Below are 19,806 nucleotides of genomic sequence, written 5' to 3' on the forward strand. Positions count from 1 at the left end.
GGAATGAGAGGCAGCTGCTACCAGAAATGCTGCGGGAGTGGGGATTCAGGCACCTCCCTGCCATCCCCTGCAGTGTAGTCATATTTCCCAACAAAACCCTCAGTCTCCTGTCTTACCCAGCAGAGCCTCTGCCCCCAAAGTCATGGGGGCCAGGTTGTGAGTCACTGCTTTGGCAGCTGGACATCCAGGTGAAGAGTTCTTGGAATGGGGTACACAAAAATGATGCTAAAAGCACTTCCCTACTGTGTCACCATCTGAGCGGCATCAAGCACGGCTGGGTAAAGAGAAGGCTCCACAGCATGCCTGTCTGCCTTTCTGTCTTTGCTTCATTATTTCTGGAGCATTGCAGTGTTCTTCCCTGTTTCTGCACCTGTCTCTGCTGCTCTTTCTCTCTGCGGTTGGGATGGGGTACTGGGTCAGATTTTGTTCTGACACTGACTCTGGGGGTCCTGCTCCAGAGGTATCTTCATGGAAACTAGGTGCCCAAGCTGCATTTTAAGCTGTGACAAACCATGTCTTTCTAGTAATGGAGAATGAGCTGACGCTGTCCTCATTCAGCTCAGGGAGGGGGGTTTCTGTGAGAAACGGCATGTGTGTTTCCTGAGAGAACTCTACCCTAAATGGTCACTGTCTTTTCCTCCTTGAACAGGTCCCCATGCTCTGAGGCACCAAATGTCCAACAGCAGCTCCATCACCCACTTCCTCCTCCTGGCATTTGCAGACACACAGGAGCTGCAGCTCTTGCACTTCTGGCTCTTTCTGGGCATCTACCTGGCTGCCCTCCTGGGCAATGGCCTCATCATCACCGCTGTAGCCTGCGACCACCACCTCCACAACCCCATGTACTTCTTCCTCCTTAATCTCTCCCTCCTTGACCTTGGCTTCATCTCCACCACTGTCCCCAAAGCCATGGCCAATTCCTTCTGGCACACCAGGACCATTTCCTACCTGGGATGTGCTGCCCAGGTCTTTTTCTTTGTGTTTTTGATGTCAGCAGAATTTTTTCTTCTCACCATCATGGCCTATGACCGCTATGTGGCCATCTGCAAACCCCTGCACTATGGAACCTTCCTGGGCAGCAGAGCTTGTGTCCACATGGCAGCAGCTGCCTGGGGCAGCTCTCTGCTGCCTGCTCTGCTGCACACGGCCAATACATTTTCACTACCACTCTGCCATGGCAATGCTGTGGACCAGTTCTTCTGTGAAATCCCCCACATCCTCAAGCTCTCCTGCTCACAGTCCTACCTCAGGGAAGTTGGGCTTGTCATGTTTAGTGCTTTTGTATTTTGGTGGTGTTTTGTTTTCATTGTGCTGTCCTATGTTCAGGTCTTCAGGGTCGTGATGAGGATCCCCTCTCAGCAGGGACGGCACAAAGCCTTTTCCATGTGCCTTCCTCACCTGGCCGTGGTCTCCCTGTTTGTCAGCACTGGCACGTTTACGTACCTGAAGCCCCCCTCCATCTCTTCCCCATCCCTGGACCTGGTGGTGTCAGTTCTGTACTCGGTGGTGCCTCCAGCAGTGAACCCCCTCATCTACAGCAAGAGGAACCAGGACCTCAAGGGGTCCATCAAGAAAGTTATTTCAGGGATGGTTCTCAATACTGGTAAATTTTCCCTCACTCTTCAGGAATGACTCCCATGGTGCCCCATTGCAGGCCTTTCCTTTGTTTGTCATTTTATATTTTTTTTATCATTTTCTGTCTTATTTATCTTTATTATTTTCCTAAATAAATGTATGAATCCATCTTACTCATCTTGAGGAATAAACCTGCTGTGACTAACATGGAGCTGATATAGAAGTGTGTCTTTCACTGGGACAGAGTTGACACTCTCATTGCATCTCTGAAATAAAATGGGATCACCCCCAGTTACTGATGTTTGGGCTCTTCTTCCAAAGCTGATGTCAACAACAAGGAGTTTCACCCCAAAAAAGGCCTATTTCTCCTTAGAATTGGAAGAAAAGCTCATGGTCCTGTTGGTAGCTGTTAGAGACCAAGGGTTGGATTTTGGACTCACTCAGGGATGTGTGGTGACCGTGGAGGTGGTGAATGGTCTGTGAGGTGCATACCCAGGGCTTTCTCAGATATGCCAGTGCAGAAGAAATTCTCCAGGAAGGTAATCTGGAGCTTCCTGGAGAGCCTTGGGGTTCTATGGGGACAGTGTGTGCCTGGGGTAAGGGCTGAGTGAAGCTCCACTAAGTCAGAGAATACCCAAGGTGGAGTCACCCAAATGGAACGTGCTAAATACCAGTATCTGCAAGGAAAAAAATATGGACATACCGGAACATACTGTGAAAATAACCAGGCTTATTGTGTCGAATTCATAGGGATAAATTAAAGGAGCAAAGAAGTGAATTAGGCAATGTGCTTATCTTAGAGTAGATGTGGGGGAGGACAATAAATCACACCTTGCTTGCAGATAATTAGCACTACAAAGACCAGCAGATAGCTGAGTTGCGGTTCATGTCCAGCTTTTCATCCACCAGTACCCCCAAGTCCTTCTCCTCAGGGCTGCTCTCAATCCTGTCATCCCCCAGCCTGTACTGATACAGGAAGCTTCGCAAACCCAGGTGCAGGACGTTGCACTTGGCCTTGTTGAACACCATGACGTTCACATGGGCCCACTTCTCAAGCTTGTCCAAGTCCCTCTGGATGGCATCCCGTCCCTCAGGCCCATCAACTGCACCACTCAGCTTGGCACCATCTACAAACTTGCTGAAGGCATACTTGATCCCACTGTCTGTCACTGATGAAGGTATCAATCAGGACACCACATCTCACCAATGTCCATCTGGACATTGAGCCTTTGACTGCTACCCTCTGGATGCGACCACCCAACAAATTCCTCATCCACCAAACAGTCCACCCATCAAATCCGTACCTCTCCAAGTTAGAGAGAAGGATGTTGTGAGGGACTGTGTCAAAGGCCTTAGAGAATTCCAGACAGATGACATCTGTAGCTCTTCCCTTGTCCACTGATGTAGTCTCTCCATCACAGAAGGCCACTAGGTTGGTCAGGCAAGACTTGCCCTTGGTGAAGCCATGCTGGCTGTCTCAAAGTACCTCCCTGTCCTCCATGTGCCTTAGCATAGCTTCTGGAAGGATCTCTTCCATGAGCTTCCCAGGCACAGAGGTGAGGCTGACAGGTCGGCAGTTCCCAGGGTCCTCCTTTCTACCCTTTTTAAAGATGGGTGCAGTGTTTCCCTTTTTCCAGTCACCAAGGACTTCACCTGACTGCCATGACTTTTCAAAATCATGGAGAGTGTCTTGGCAAATACATCAGCAAGTTCCCTCTGGACTCTGGGATGCATCTCCTCAGGTCCCCTAGACTTATGTAATTTCATGTTCCTCAGGTGGTCACGGACCTGATCTTCCCTTACAGTGCGAGGGACTTTGTTCCCCCACTCCTTGTCTTGCGTTCTATCCACTCAAGAGGTGGGGGAAGAGAGGTTGCCAGGGAAGACTGAGGCAAAAATGTTGTTGAGTAGCTCAGCCTTCTCCTCGTCTGTTACCAGTTTGCCAGTCTTGTTTATCAGGGGGTTACGTTTTCTTTGACCTTCCTTTTCTGGCTGACACACCTATAGAAGCCCTTCTTATTATTCTTTGTGTCCCTTGCCAAGTTCAACTCCAGCCATGCCTTGGCCTTCCTGACCCCACTCCTACACAACCAGGCAGCGACCCTGTACCTCTTCTCAGGATACCTGTCCCTGCTTCCACTGCCTGTGCTTTTCCTTCTTGACCTTTGACCAGCAGGTCTTGACTCAGCCATGCTGGTCTCTTGCCATCCAGGAGGAATAAGTGTGTTGTGGGAGTATGTCAGGGTTGAAGGCCCTTGCGCATATCAGGGAACATGCAGATGTTTCCATCTTGTGTGCTTGCCTCAGGCTAGGAGATGGGCATGCCGACTGCTGGGGAGGCTATGCTCTGTCAAGCCCCATGAGATGACCTTGCTCTCTGCTCCTCTTTCACTCTCGACACTTGGATGAGCCTCAGGAAACATTCCTTAGCCTCGATATTGCACGAACCTCCCAGAGTGAGGTTCCATAACTGCTGGGGAAGTGGGAAGGGCTTGTGATACACGTGGGAGTAGAGGGAGAGACTGGTGTGTGTGTAGAAGTCATTGTGTTAAAGGAAGGAAGAAGGCTTGAATTAGAGGGGGAGGTGGGGTATCATGCTGAAGTGAAACACGTTCAGTTTGATTTTTGAGGCAGGAGAAGGAGGACATGCATTTCAGGGCTGGAATACGGAGAGAAATAGCACATTCAGGCAAGTCTATGGCTGTGACACCCTAGGTGCTAGAGGAGCATGAGCAGGGTGTTGGAAGAAGGCAGGTGTTGGGAAACTCACAGGCATTGACAATTCCTCAGGTAACCACAGTTTTTGTTTGAAGCAACAGTGAGTGAGGACAGAGGGACATTCAGGGCCACTGTACAGCAGGAAGGTTATGATGTGGTTGCCATCACAGAAACGTGGTGGGATGACTCTCATGACTGGAGTGCAGCTATGGATGGCTATAAGCTCTTTAAGAGGGACAGGCGAAGCAGGAGAGGCGGTGGGGTAGCGCTGTATGTTAGGGAGTGCTTGGACTGTGTGGAAATTGAGGAAGATGGTGAGGATGACAAGGTTGAATGTTTATGGGTGAAGATCAGGGGGAAGGTCGGCAGGGCGGACATTACGGTGGGAGTCTGTTATAGACCACCCAACCAGGATGAGCAGGCGGATGAGGTGTTTTACAAGTGGCTGTCAGAAGCCGCCCGGTCGCCGGCCCTTGTACTCGTGGGCAACTTCAACTTGACGAATGTCTGCTGGAAATACAACATGGCAGAGAGGAAGCAATCTAGGAGGTTCCTCGAATGTGTGGAGGACAACTTCTTCATGCAAGTGGTAAATGAGCCCACTAGAGGAGGGGCCTTGCTTGACCTGTTGTTTGTGAACAGAGAAGGACTAGTGGGAGATGTGAGGGTCGGTGGCCATCTTGGGAATAGCGACCACGAAATGTTAGAGTTTTCGATAGTGGAGGAAGTAAAGAGGGGCAAGAGTAGAACTTCTGCCTTAGATTTCCGGTGGGCTGACTTTAGCCTGTTTAAGAGGTTGGTGGACAGAGTCCCTTGGGAATCGGTCCTGAAGGGCAAAGGAGTCCAGGAAGGCTGGACATGCTTCAAAAGGGAATTGCTAAATATTCAGGAGCAGGCTGTCCCAGTCTGTAGGAAGACAAGCCGTCGGGGAAAAAGACCGGCCTGGTTAAACAGAGAACTTAGGCTAGAACTTAAGGAAAAAAAGAGAACCTACTTGCTCTGGAAGAAGGGTCGGGTAACTTGGGAGGTCTATAGGGATATTACCAGGTCATGTAGGGAGAAGATTAGAAGGGCCAAATCGCAATTAGAGCTTGATTTGGCTGCTATGGTCAAAGATAACAAAAAAAGTTTCTACAAATACTTTAACAGCAAAAGGAGGGTCAAGGAGAGCCTCCAGCACTTGCTGAATGAGGAGGGTAGTGTAGTGTCAGGGGATGAGGAAAAGGCAGAGGTGCTCAATGCCTTCTTTGCCTCGGTCTTTAATGTCAAGACAGGTTGTCCTCAGGAGACTCGGCCCCCAGAGACTGAAGTTAGGGATGGGGGGCTGTGTGAACCTCCCGTAATCCAGGAAGAGACAGTTAGTGACCTGCTGTGCCAGCTGGACACCCACAAGGCTATGGGCCCAGATGGGATTCGCCCCAGAGTAATGAAGGAACTGGGAAATGAACTTGCCAAACCAGTCTCGATTATCTACTGGCAGTCCTGGTTAACTGGAGAAGTTCCAGCTGACTGGAAATTAGCAAATGTAACGCCCGTCTACAAGAAGGGCCGGAAGGATGATCCAGGGAGCTATAGGCCTGTCAGCCTGACCTCGGTGCCAGGCAGGGTGATGGAACAGATCATCCTGAGTGCCATTACATGGCACATGCAGGACAATCGGGACATCGGGGCCAGCCAACATGGATTCATGAAAGGCAGGTCCTGCTCGACTAGCCTTGTCTGCTTCTATGACCAAGTGACCCGCTTAGTAGATGAGGGCAGGGCTGTGGATGTAGTCTATCTAGAATTCAGTAAGGCATTTGACACTGTCTCCCACAGCATCCTCCTAGACAAACTAGCTGCCAGGGGCTTGGATGGGTGGACTCTTCAATGGGTTAAAAACTGGCTGGATGGCCGAGCCCAGAGAGTGGTGGTGAATGGGGCCAAGTCCAACTGGTGGCCGGTCACTAGCAGTGTGGCCCAGGGCTCAGTTCTGGGCCCGGTGCTGTTCAATATCTTTAGAGATGATCTAGACGTAGGGATTGAGTGCACCCTCAGCAAATTTGCAGATTATACCAAGTTGGGTGGGAGTGTTGATCTGCTGGAGGGTAGGAAGGCCCTACAGAGGGATCTGGACAGGTTAGATAGATTGGCCGAGACCAACGGCACGAGGTTCAACAAGACCAAGTGCCGGCTCTTACACTTGGGCCACAACAACCCCATGCAGCTCTACAGGCTGGGGGAAGAGTGGTTAGAGAGCAGCCCGGTGGAAAGAGACCTGGGGGTGCTGATCAACAGCCGGCTAAACATGAGCCAGCAGTGTGCCCAGGTGGCCAAGAAGGCCAATGGCATCCTGGCCTCTATTAGGAATAGTGTAGCCAGCCGGTCTGGGGAAGTGATCGTCCCTCTGTATGCGGCACTGGTGGGGCAGCACCTTGAATCCTGTGTCCAGTTCTGGGTCCCGCACTTCAAGAAAGACGTTGAGGTGTTGGATCGAGTCCAGAGGAGGGCGACAAAGCTGGTGAAGGGTCTGGAGGGTCTGACCTGTGAGGAACGGCTGAGGGAGCTGGGGTTGTTTAGCCTGGAGAAGAGGAGGCTCCGAGGTGACCTTATTGCAGTCTACAACTACCTGAAGGGAGGTTGTAGCAGAGTGGGAGTCAGCCTCTTCTGCCGGGCAACCAGCGATAGGACAAGAGGACACAGCCTCAAGCTTCGCCAGGGGGTTCAGGTTGGACATTAGGAAGCATTTCCTCTCAGCAAGGGTCATTAGACATTGGAAGGGGCTGCCCAGGGAGGTGGTGGAGTCACCATTTCTGGATGTGTTTAAGAAAAGACTGGACATGGCACTTAGTGCCATGGTCTAATTGACATGATGGTGTCAGGGCAACGGTTGGACTCGATGATCCCAGAGGTCTCTTTCAACCTGATTTGATTCTGTTCTGTAAATGAGCCAGGCATTGAAGCCATCACTGCAGAAACAGAGGTAAGGCAATTGACCAGCTCTTTGAACCTAGGAATCAGTATGCCATGTCTCCTGAGATTCCCAGGAACACCTAAGGTTTTTTTTCTGAAGAAGTGGGATTCCACTTTAGGTGTCCAGGAGACAGGGAGAAGAAAGAAAAAAAACAAAGTAGCAGTATGCTTCTGTGGTAGTCCCTCTGGGCAATGCCAGTTAAATCAGTATCTACCATACCAGGCATGACAGCCCATCCTCAAGGACACATCCAAAGCACTTCAGATGAAGAGTGGCTTTTCAAAAGTCACCCTTTGTGTCCCTACATGGCATGGATACTGATGGTTACTGATCATGGATGCTGATCCAGCCTCTCACCCTCCAGAGAGCGGCAGAGGCTGGATCCGCTTCTCAGCACAGACTCCTTGCCAGGAAACCACAGGATTGGGAGTAGCTCACCTGGTCCCTACTGGCATTTCACTCAGCAGCCCATTTTCATCTATTTGGTGCTTTTCTGTGACAACTCTTTCTGCAGAGATGATCATAAAAAGACAAGCATTTCCTAAGGGATGGTCAAAAAGACCCTGTTATGGCCAAGAAAGCTCATCATGAGTCCTGGAGGGAACAAGGAAGGTTATAAAAAGCACCAGGAAGATCCAAAATACTCAAGGCCTCTTCTGAAGAGTGTGTGGCCCGGAGCAGCAGTGATTGACCACATGTAAGTGTGGGAGAAAGGGTCAGGGGATGTCAGGGAGAAACAAGGGGATGGCTGATGGCTTTAGCAAATCCTTAAAACCATGTCTGAGGCCAGCAATGGAAAGCTGTTGATGTCTGTACTTCTGAGGAAGAAGAAGATTGTCCTGGGAAGATGGCAGGAAGGAAGGCCTCTCGTGTGCTAACGAGGGATGATACAGACATTTTCACCTCATGTGCATGGCTCAGCCTGGCAGATGTGGAATGCCCACTGCTGAGGGTGGCTGTGCTCAGTCATGCCACATGAGCTAACCTGATTGTCCTCCCCTCCTTCACTCCTCACACATGGACAGACGTCAGGAAACATCCATGATCCTGAAGGCTGCACAAACTTCCTGGGCTGAGGTCCTGTCACTGCAGGGGAAGAGAAAGGGTTTGTGAGACCCATGGGAGTGCAGGAAGAGAGCAGTGTAGGTGTAGCAGTGAGTGTGCTAAAGGCAGGAAGAAGACTTGACATAGCTGGGGCTGTCATGTTGAAGTGAAATAGGTTGAGTTTTGATTGTGAGGCAGCAGCAGCAGCAGAAGGATGTGCAGTTCAGTGCTGGGATGTGGAGCTAACTAGAGGATTCTAGCATGTCTGGGGCTTGGAAATCTTGTGTGATAAATGGGCATTAGCAAGGCTTTGGAAGAAACCGAATGGGTGGTGAGGAACTCACAGGCATTGTCAAATGCTCAGAAAACCACAGCTTGGTGCTGGAAGCAAGGAAGCAGACACAGGAGTAGGACAGTGTAGCTCTGGTGAGGATGGCCAAGGGCCTTTGTGGAGCTTTGACCTCGCAACAGATCTGAGACCCTTATCCTCTCGACTATGTCTTCTGTCTTTCCATTGAGACCCATGGGAGGACACCAGGTCCTTGCAACTCCAGTGTCTTGTTGCCACTTCACCTACCCTCCACAGAGCCTGGGAGGTGTCCTACCACTGACCTGCACCTGGCATCACACACTCCCACATCACATTGTCCCCAGGAAGAGCATCTCAAGAGGGAAAGGATCCCCCTGTGCAGGGAATGAGGGTCAGAGCTTGTCCATCCTGCTTGGTGAAGCACGTCAAGGGCTTTCACAGTGATCGCCACATTTAAATTTCCTCCTGTAACAAGTGTCTCTGACTTCCTGCTTCACCAGCCCCCAGGACAGGAACCTTTTCTGCTCATTCCCTACATGGTCCCTCCAGTGAGGGACTTCAGCAGGGTCTGCTGACACCCTCAGAATCCTGGAGGTTTGCTTCTCTTACTTCTCCAGAGGCATGTTCAGTCTTTCAGGACCTGCAGTTCAGGAACTCGGCACCAGAGCGCTCATTGACATGCAAAACACCTGAAGGAGCCAAGTCTGGGCGTAATTTTCCTTTAGTCTTCAATTCTTATATGGTTAATTATAATGATTTCAAGAGTGTAGTGAAAGGGAAAAGACGTCAAAGTAAAGAGACCAAGTGAATGAAATGCTTGATTTTGAATAGCCAGTTCTGCATTAATCCCAACATATCTGGGTCACAGGAATGTCTTCAAGTCGAGGCTGCACCATTGAAACCTGTGTGAATGGACTGGTACAGCCCCCCCCAGCAGGAGCAATCCCCATCTCCTAGGCTGAGGCATGCGTTCAAGATGCAACACTGCATCACCCACTGGTTACAGGCCTCCAGGCAGAATGTGACTCATTCTGCATGACCTTCTAAGCCTGTATCATCTCACTTTGCTTCCTCTACCCATCCCTGCAACTATCAAGACTATGTGAGCTTTGCCTTTGGCATCATCCCTACATCCTGGGACATGGTTTCTAAATTTTTTTCTTTGCAGCTTCCCCAGCTTCCACCTCCTGTGTGCTGCCTTTTTGCCCTGGAGCTCTGTCAGTTCAGACAAGCAGCCTCCTGAGGTGAATGCTTCATTTCATGGGTACTCGGAGAGATCCTTCTCATCCTTGGAGGAGGCTGTCCTGTAAGGCCTAGCAGATTTCCTGAGCTCCTTCATCCTTCAGAGATGCTTCGCATGGCAGCCCCTGTAACAGCCCCCTCAAGTATGTCAAAGTCTTCTCCTTTGGTGTCCACCAGCCTGTGCTCTGCTGCTGGTCTTCATCTGACACCTGAGACCCCACTATTTTCTGATCACAACAGCCAAGGCAGACACTGATTATCGTATCCCTGACCAGCTCTTCCTTGTTGGCCAGGACCAGATTCAGGTGAGCGTCATCCTTGTTGCCCCACCTGGATGCTCTGTAAAGAAGTCATCCCAAGACCCTCCACACTCTTGCCACCCTGCTTGCCTTGCCTGGCCGGTGAACAACATGGCATTTACAGTCCCCCACAGCAACTGCTCGTTAACCTGGAGACTTCTTTGGGTTGCTGTCAGAAGACTCTTTCTGCCCGCTCTCCCTGATCAAGTAGTTTATAACTGCCAAGACAGTGTCACCCTTACTGACTTCTCCTCTCACCCTCACTCATAGAAGCTAACCACACCTCTTGCCCATCTCATAGAGAAGCTCCATATATCCAAGCTGCTCCTTCACACAGGGGGCATCCCCCCATTATCATCCTCCATGCCACTTCCTCCAGCAGAGCCTGTATCCTTCCATTGCAGCACCACAGCTCAGCAAGCTGTCCCACCACATCTCATTCAATCCAAAAATGTCACAGTGCTCTGACAAGCCACGGGGCTCCTCCTGACAATGCACATTTGGGCCACAGAACCTCAGCTGTGGCACTGTAGTGGAGCACAGTCTTCTCACAGGGAAACCTGAGCAGTGATCCTGACCAGGAGACCATTGTACATCAAGCAGATAGTGATCCATTGCATCTATCTCCAGATGAACACGTGGTCCACTTAGCCAATGGAAAGACGAGTAGAAAGGGGATGACGTATCAGAGATGCTCTGCACACATGAATCAGAAAGCAAAAGTCTAAAGGTCAAAATCTTAGGTCTGAACTTAAACTATATTAAGACCTAAGCTCACCTCTAATCCCTAAATGAGGCATCTGATCTGAGACCCCTTGCTGCGGTCAGTGGAGAGAGATCATTTAAGTGGTGAACATATAGTCACCCACTTTAGGACGTGATGAATCATGAATGGGAAACGTTTCTCTTCCCATGGGTAGCAGAAGGAACCAAGAGGAGGAGATTTGGGAGGGATTCATCTCAGATAGTTGTAAATGTCACCACAGAAGCCATCTGCACTCAGTCGGTCTCATAAATCAAAAGAAAGAGTAACTTTCAAGGTAAAATTTGTCTGAGCTGACTAAGACTGGTTTTGCCTTCAGTTCACTGGCAACCCCCAGAATGTGTACTAGCCTCCTGGCTGTACAAAAGAAAGAATTAGTTTGAAGTGGATGAGAATAGTTCTTTGTTCCTTTAATGAAGTCCTCAAACTGAACTTGGAACCTTCTTTTCTTTATTTATGTGCATTTTCAATTTAGTCACTAAAAAAAAAAAACCTATAATCCATTATTCATCCCACTCAAGTGCCAGGGAGGTGGATAGTTATTTAGGGGACTTTTATTCACGTAAAGAAATGTGGTATTTACTGTCCACAGCCATTACAGAGAAGAGATCCTGGCCCTCAGGCCCTGCTGCTCATAGTGCACCTCATAGTGCTGCTCACATGGCCCCATGAGGATTCCCTGCAGCCCAGAGACATAGTCCTATGTTTCTGTGTTTATTCCACCCAGAGTACATGAAACCAAGTGAGGTCTGTAATGTGTGCTTGGTTTTGTTTTGCAGGCTGACAGTAAGGAGGTTCTGCGTGCATGTGTGGCATGAAACACAGTTTGGTATCTGCATAGACCAGAGGAAGCAGCACCTGGCACAGTCTCGTTCATATGCCCTGTAAGGAAGAGCTCTTGGGGTGATCTGTGTCTTACCTCTAAGGAGCACTTCCCTGAATGAACTATGCCCACAGCTGCACCTGGACTTTTCCCTGGTGTGAATGAGGTGAAGGTGGTGATCAGTCTGGAGAACATGCTGTTAGAGCAAGACAAGGACCTCAGATATTTGCTGCATAGAGGAACCAGTTGAGATTCAGTCAAACTTAAGCTATCTACCCAAAAATGTCAGAGCCATTGGTGCACAAGTGACTTTGGGTAGGATTTATCACAATAACTTGCCTAAAACAGCTAAGCTAAATCACCACCGGTGATTTCAAAACCTCTTCACTGAACAAACATTGGTGGCTCTCTTTGCCAGCTTGGATGGGATAGGATTCATTCCACTAACTTAGGCACTTAAGTCTACACTCATCCATCTCAGTTTTCTGTATTAGTAACATGTGTGCCAGCTTGATGTAATCATTTATGTATTTCAGTGTTTCCGTGGCTTGGCAGGGAAGTTATTTAAACAATACAACGAAATGCTCTAAAATCAAATGCAAGAAAATCTCTCACATTGAATGTCAATCCCATATTTTCATTTAAATGAATGAGAAAATCATGTTTTTGTTTGTCTTTCCAAAAGAGAGTATTTTCCTTGCCCATCATGAGTGAAAAGTAATCCAGGAAGATTACGACACGGCAAGACTGTGACAGGGATCAGAGAAGAGGAGATGTTTCCATTTAAGTTTGGAGAGACCTTAAGGTACAGTTGTAATCCTCGTGTCTTCAAAGGATGGTCCCCGCTGAGCAAGGGTCCCTCACTTGTGCAGATCACCACACATTGCCCAGCATGTGGTTCGGTGCACCTGGCATTAGGTATTGAAAAGTTAAGCTGCCAGGCCTATGCTAAGTACAGTTCCACTGAAGTGCTGTAGACCACTACAGGAGGAGATGACATCATCCTCGATACTGCTCATTCCTCCTTGCTGTCAAAGGAGACGAGACAATGAACTCATCATTTTAGAAATTAAAGTTATAAAAGTATATATTTGAATAAGTTAATATGACCGAATTTGCTAGATTAACTGAAGTATTTAGTCTGACATCATTGTGTCAAGGACTGGACATTTACTTCACCAGACTTGATCTAGAGACAGGTGTGTTGTTACACAAAACTCCATTTCTGACCAATATTCTAGATTTTGTACCAAAGAAGAAGAGAGGCAAGTTGAAACAGTTAAACTGGACTTTATTTCAGGCATGTTTTTTTTCTGACCAGGAGGTTAATGGAGATGTAAGTGCCACTTGGTAAAGAAATGAAGCTGTTATTGTTCTTTTTATTGTGTTCCACCTATTTTCTGTCATTCCCTAAAGATTAAGAGATTCAAAAAGATCTGCTACTGAAATCCTCAGGAAACCACATTTAAGAACAAGAAGTTGCATCAGAACTGGAGGAGGGTGAAGCTTGTTGAGCATTGGGTGTGCCATGTAGGGATGAAGTCCTCTGTTTGTTGCTTTCTGTCTCGGTTTCCACACTTAGAAATTGCCATTGTGATATTCACAAGGGTTTGTAAAGTGCTTTTAGGTCATTTGAATGGCATTCCTATGTAAGGTCTTCTTATGATGATCTGTTGCAGGAGAGAACCTGGTGTGATATTCATTTCGGGAAACTTTACACTGCTAAGAAAAAAGGTCTCATTTCTGCAAATACATCATAATCATGTGTTTATCCTCCCCACCCCTCTCCCCTTTCAAAACCCACTTACAGAAACTCTTCTCAGGTGGAAAAATACTGTCTGAAGATTACCACACTTCTCTTCAAGCCTGCCTTGAGAGCATCTCTCATCTGCCGGTTCCTCAGGCTGAAGATAAAGGGGCTCATCAAAGGAGTTACCACTGTGTTGAGAAGGGCCACTGCTTTGTTATAGGAAACATGGTGACTTGAAGGCTGGACATACATGAAGATGCAACTACCATAGCCCAAGATGACAAAGGTGAAGTGAGAGGAGCAGGTAGAGAACGTCTTGTGCCGTGAGGAAGCTGAGGGCAACCTAAATATGGTGTTAATGATGTAAAGGTAGGACAGTGCTGTCATGCCCAGTGAGCCAAGCAGGATGACGGACGAGGTCATGAAGGTGATCAGCTCCACAATCTGTGTTTCTGCACAGGATAACTTGATCAAAAGCACGCTGTCACAGAAGAAGTGGTCAATATGATTGGCATTGCAGAAGGGCAGCTGGGCAACCAGGATGGTGGGGATAATGGTGACCAGGAAGCTTGCAGTCCATGAGCCCAACAAGAGCTGAAGGCACAGCTGCCTGTTCATGAGCACGGGGTACTGAAGAGGCTGGCATATGGCCATGTAACGATCATAGGAAATGACAGCCAGAAGGACAAACTCAGTGTAGCCCAGAAGGGAGTAGAAGTAGCACTGAGTTAAGCAGCCTGGGTAGGAAATGACTTTGCTGCCCATCAGCAAGTTTCCTATGGCCTTGGGTACGATGGATGTAGTGATGAAGATCTCCAAACAGGCGAGGTTACAGAGGAAAAAGTACATGGGCATGTAGAGGTCTCTTTCAGCAAGAACGAGAGAAATGATCAGCAGGTTTCCAGTTAAGATCACCAGGTATGAAGCCAGGAGAGCGAGTGCTATTAGGCGCTCCTGATGGTGGAGGGAGGGGAAGCCCAAGAGAAGGAACTCTGTGACGCTCGTATGGTTCAACATTTCTTCACCTGTGCTGTCGTGAGTAAGGGCAGATGGTCAGTGGAGGAAACAATGCTTCGGGAGGTTAAAAGAAGATGAGACAGAGTGAAAGAATGTAGTAGGGTGAGAAAAGAGATTCATGGGGACATTCAGGCAAAGGCTGGAAGGAAAACAGAAGAGAGGACACAAGAATCAACCTAGAGCAAGAAGACACCTTTTTATGCACCAAGAGCAAACTTAGTATGGGGGCTAGAGTAGGAATCCACTATAAACATGTAAGTTATTGTATTCAAGCTCTTTACCCAACAGTGCCTTTACAGTCAATGGAGAAAAAAATAAACGTTTCTCAATCGCTCTTACTCTAGTCTATTTAAACATTTCTGTTAGATGAGCTAAAATACATTCTAGTGCAAGATAAAACACCTCAGCAAAGTGGCTTTAACCTTTTGATTAAGACAGAAACAGAGCGAAGGCGGCATGAAGATGGTGACAAATGAGGAGGTGTGTGGGAAGTGTGAGAAGAGGGAAGTTTTATTCCCTGGGAAAGGTTTGGTTTTCAAGGAGAACCAGAGCCAAACAGGGAAAAGACAAACATGCTCTGTTTAAAACTATTCCGTTTTCAGGACAGTCTTCGTCCATGCTTGAACTTTGTTGGGTAGAACAGAAAGCTTTATAAACAGATTCCTCTCAATCACCAACAACTGTCTTGCTGAAAAATAGTTTGATAAAACTCCCTGGCTGTGAGAGGGAAAATAAAAGATTTAAAAAGCAACACAGAAGAGGGGAATAAACAATAGGAAAAACCTAAAAGCATAAAAAGAATTTAGAAGAAGTCAGGGGGGGAGGCAGAGCAGGGAAATTCATTCAGTTGGGGAAAAAAAGAATACCTTGTAAAACAAACAAATAAACTAAATAAACTAATAGGAAATTTCACCTTCTCTCTCCTCTGGTATTTGTTTGTTTTTCTTGTTTTTCTTTCTTTCCTGTGTACTCTGTATAAATGAAGCTTGGTTTGGTAAGGAGTTCATCCTGAATTTATTATCTGAGGTCTTGGAAAGTTTGGATTCTTGGTGCAGTGCTTCTTTCAAGACAGCCTTCCCCTATGCAGGCCACCTCCTTTCTGTCCTGCAGTTTTTGCTCGCAAAACTTACACAAGCATAACAACCTTAGAACTATCTTGCTCTGTGCAGCTTATCTGAGAAGAGCCAACAAGCCAAAACCAACGGAAGGGACAGAGATCCTGACATAGGTCTCGCTTCCTGAGAAATATCACAGGAAAAGGAGGAATATCAGAGGAGGGTAGCAGGTAAGAAGGAAGGTAGGCAGGCCAGGAATTAAAAACCAGCCAAATCAATGAAAACTGAGGTAAAATGTGCCAACACACTTACATTAATCTATGATGTGCTGGGAGCATTAGTGGAGGGAAACAGAAGCCCAGCAGACTTTGTGTGAAGCATCATCTCCTTTCTTCTCCTCCCACAACTCCTACACAACAATCGATCATGTCTCCTTTCAAGGCTGCTGTAAAGCCTTTTTGGGTCAGCTGGCAATGCCATTTGTCCTGAGGCACTTCCTCCAGACTGCAGTAATCTCCGACTTCTCTTCCCCTTCACGTGAAACATTTCTAAGTCCTTGGTTACGTTCCCTGAGGAGTCACAGCCTTGTGTGCTAAAGGGTTCCTTAGCAGAGCAGGTGTGAGAGCGTGATGTGAGATTAATTAAAATGATAGCTGGTAGCAAGGTGACCTAAGCCCTGCAGAAGTCTAGATCCATTCTGTGAAGTATTCTGTGAGGAAGAAGCACAAAATCTTAAAAGGTGCTGTCAAGAGATGTACACTCTGAAAGCAGCTTCTTTGGAGTTACTTCCATGCTCCCTGCCTTATCCTCCTAATGTTGGACACCGAGAGGATATGTGTCTTCTAATGTCAGTCTCCTTAGTTTTCCTTGGGTTTGCTGATGAAGTTCAGGACACAATTCCACTTATTGCAGAAAGGGATTTCCAAAGGTAGATGAGAGGAGTTGATTCCTCTTCTGCACCTGCAAGGGGAGCCCTGACTGACAAAATTACATCCGGCCTCTTCCTTGCAGAGCTCTGGGAGGTTTGCAGAAGTTATTCCTTGCTGTCTAAGAGCCACCTGCCTATCTTCTTCCATTCCAAAAGGAAGGAGACGTCCTGAGGGTTCGGTGCTAAAACTGGCAACATTGTGAAAGCCCCTCTGCCCACCTTAGTGTATCTCAAATAGCACAAGGTATCGCTGTTTTGATGGAATTGTTCTTCTGGTTGGTAGAAGAGACGTTTCTGAAATTATCAGACAACTATAGAATCACTGAAGTTGGAAAAGACCTTTAAGACCATAAAGTCCAACCATTAACCTAACACCACCAAGCCCACCACTAACCCATGTCCCTCAGCACCACATCTACAAATCTTTTAAATCCCTCCAGGGATGGTGACTCCATCACTTCCCTGGGCAGCCTGTTCCAGTGCTTGACAACCCTTTAAGTGAAGAATTTTTTCTTGATATCCAATCTAAACCTCCCTTGGTGCAACTTGAGGCCATTTGCTTTCATCCTGTCATTTGTTACCTGGGAAAAGAAACTGACCCCCACCTCACTATACCCTCCTTTCAGGTACTTGTAGAGAGCAACAAGGTCTCCCCTCAGCCTCCTTTTCTCCAGACTAAACAACCACAGTGCCCTCAGCCGCTCCTCATAAGACTTGTTCTCCACACCCTTCACCAGCTTCGTTGTCTTCTCTGGGCTCGCTCCAGCACCTCAATGGCTTTCTTGCAGTGAGGGACCCAAAACTGAACACAGCATTCGAGGTGCGGCCTCACCAGTGCCGAGTACAGGGGGACAATCACTTCCCTAGTCCTGCTGGCCACACTATTCCTGATACAAGCCAGGATGCTGGTGGCCTTCTTGGCCACCTGGGCACATTGCTGGCTCACATTCATCTGGCCATTGACCAACACCCCAGGTCCTTTTCCTCCAGGCAGATTTCCAGCCACTCTTCCCCAAGCCTGTAGCGGTGCGTGGGGTTGTTGTGACCTAAGTGCAGGACCCGACATTAAGCCTTGTTAAACCCATCAGTCCAGCCTGTCCATATCCCTCTGCAGAGCCTTTCTACCCTTAAGCAGATAAATACTACCACCTAACTTGGTGTCCTCTGCGAACTTACTGAGGTTGCACTTGATCCCCTCATCCAGTTCATTGATAAAGATATTGAACAGAACTGGCCCCAATACTGAGCCCTGGAGAACACCACCTGTGACCGGCTGCCAACTGGATTTAACTCCATTCACCACAGCTCTTTGGGCCTGGCCATCCAGACAGTTTTTACCCAGTGAAGTGTACACCCGTCCAAGCCATGAGCAGTCAGTTTCTCCAGGAGAATGCTGTGGGAGACGGTGTCAAAGGCTTTACTAAAGTCTAGGTAGACAACATCCACAGCCTTTCCCTCATCCAGTAAGCGGGTCACCTTGTCATAGAAGGAGATCAGGCTAGTCAAGCAGGACCTGCCTTTCATAAACCCATGCTGACTGGGCCTGATCGCCTGGTTGTCCTGTACGTGCCCCATGATAGCATTCAAGACAATCTGCTCCATAACCTTCCCCAGAACCAAGGTCAGACTGACAGGCCCCTAGTTCCCTGGATCCTCCTTCTGGCCCTTCTTGTAGATGGGCATCACATTTGCTAATTTCCAGTCATCTGCGACCTCCTCGGTAAGCCAGGACTGCTGATAAATGATGGAAAGTGGCTTGGCGAGCACTCCTGCCAGCTCCCTTGGTACCCTTGGGTGGATCCCATCTGGCCCCATAGACTTATGTGTGTCTCAGTGCTATGGCAAGTCACTAACCATTTCCCTTTGGGTTATGGGGGCTTCATTCTGCTCCCCGGCCCTGTCTTCCAGCTCAGGGGGCTGGGTACCCAGAGAACAACTGGCCTTACTACTAAAGACTGAGGCAAAGAGGGCATTAAGCACCTCAGCCTTTTCCTCATCCTTTTTCACTATGTTTCCCCCCGCATCCAATAAAGGATGGAGATTCTCCCTGACCTTCCTCTTGTTGCTAATTTATTCATAGAAACATTTTTTATTGCCTTCTACAGCAGTGGCCAGATTTAGTTCCAGTTGGGCTTTGGCCTTTCTAATTTTTTCCCTGAAGAGCCTCTCAACATACTTTTAGTCCTCCTGAGTCACCTGCCCCTTCTTCCAAAGCTCATAAACTCTCTTTTTTTTATCCCGAGTTCCAGCCAAAGCTCTCTGTTCAGACAGGACAGTCTTCACCACCAGCTCATCTTTCGGCACATAGGGATGGCCTGCGTCTGCACCTTTAAAGATTTCCTTCTTGAAGTGTGTCCAGACTTCCTTTTGCCATTCAGTTCTGCCTCCCAAGGCACTCTGTCAACCAGGCTCCTAAACAGGCTAAAGTCTGCCTCCGGAAGTACAAGGTAGCAGTTCTGCTGACCCTTCTCCTTACTTCTCCAAGAATCAAAAACTCTATCATTTCATGATCGCTATGCCCAAGGCAGTCTCCAACCATCACATCACCCACAAGTCCTTCTCTGTTCACAAACAACAGGTCCAGCAGGGCACCTTCCCTAGTTGGCTCACTCACCAGCTGTGTCAGGAATTTCTCTCCCACACACTCCAGGAACCTCCTAGGCTGCTTGTGCTGTACTGTATTTCCAGCAGACATCCGGTAAGTTGAAGTCCCCCACAAAAACAAGTGCTAGTGATTGTGGGACTTCTCCCAGCTGCTTATAGAATATTTCATCTACCTCTTCATCCTGGTTGGGTGGTCTATAGCAGACTCCCACCATGATACCTGCCTTGTTGGCCTTCCCCCTGGTTCTTACCCATAAACAACCCTATTGTCACCATCCTCAAGCTCTAGACAGTCTAAACACTCCCTATCATACAGGGCAACCCCACCATTTCTCCTACCTTGCCTATCCCTTCTGAAGAGTTTATAGCCATCCACTGTAGCACTCCAGTTGTGTGAGTCACAGAATCACAGAATCAATCAGGTTAGAAGAGACCTCTGGGATCATCGAGTCCAACCGTTGCCCTGACACCACCATGTCAAGTAGACCATGGCACTAAGTGCCATGTCCAGTCTTTTCTTAAACACATCCAGAGATGGTGACTCCACCACCTCCCTGGGCAGCCCATTCTAATGTCCAATAACCCTTTCTGAGAAGAAATGCTTCCTAATGTCCAACCTGAACCTCCCCTGGAGAAGCTTGAGGCTATGTCCTCTTGTCCTATCACTAGTTGCCCGGGAGAAGAGGCCAACTCCCACTTCACTACAACCTCCCTTCAGGTAGTTG

At 48.1% G+C, this 19,806-nt stretch overlaps 2 protein-coding genes across 2 annotated transcripts; one reads left to right on the top strand and one right to left on the bottom strand.

The window, feature by feature from the left end:
- Window positions 1-672: 672 nt before the first annotated feature.
- Window positions 673-1,632, top strand: LOC137677031 (olfactory receptor 14A16-like). The gene has a single exon (XM_068424222.1). The coding sequence runs from the start codon at window positions 673-675 to the stop codon at window positions 1,630-1,632; it is 960 nt and encodes a 319-aa protein (XP_068280323.1).
- Window positions 1,633-2,427: 795 nt separating this feature from the next.
- On the bottom strand, window positions 2,428-14,494 carry LOC137677010 (olfactory receptor 6M1-like). Its single transcript, XM_068424202.1, has 2 exons — window positions 13,582-14,494; window positions 2,428-2,744 (listed from the first exon to the last, which is right to left on the bottom strand). Exons 1-2 carry the CDS (start codon window positions 14,492-14,494, stop codon window positions 2,428-2,430), a joined length of 1,230 nt encoding a protein of 409 aa, XP_068280303.1.
- Window positions 14,495-19,806: the final 5,312 nt, after the last annotated feature.

This window comes from Nyctibius grandis, assembly GCF_013368605.1.
Source record: "Nyctibius grandis isolate bNycGra1 chromosome 34 unlocalized genomic scaffold, bNycGra1.pri SUPER_34_unloc_1, whole genome shotgun sequence".
In the NCBI taxonomy this organism is placed as follows: Eukaryota; Metazoa; Chordata; class Aves; order Nyctibiiformes; family Nyctibiidae; genus Nyctibius; species Nyctibius grandis.

What these genes read in the sequence shown, in the direction of transcription:
- LOC137677010 (XM_068424202.1), bottom strand. Translation starts at nt 14,494, where the DNA reads ATGTTGAACCATACGAGCGTCACAGAGTTCCTTCTCTTGGGCTTCCCC. An exon ending in CAAGGCAGGCTTGAAGAGAA is followed by an intron (nt 2,745 to 13,581) that starts GTGTGGTAATCT and finishes TACCTTCATCAG; the next exon opens with TGACAGACAGTGGGATCAAG.
- LOC137677031 (XM_068424222.1), top strand. Translation starts at nt 673, where the DNA reads ATGTCCAACAGCAGCTCCATCACCCACTTCCTCCTCCTGGCATTTGCA.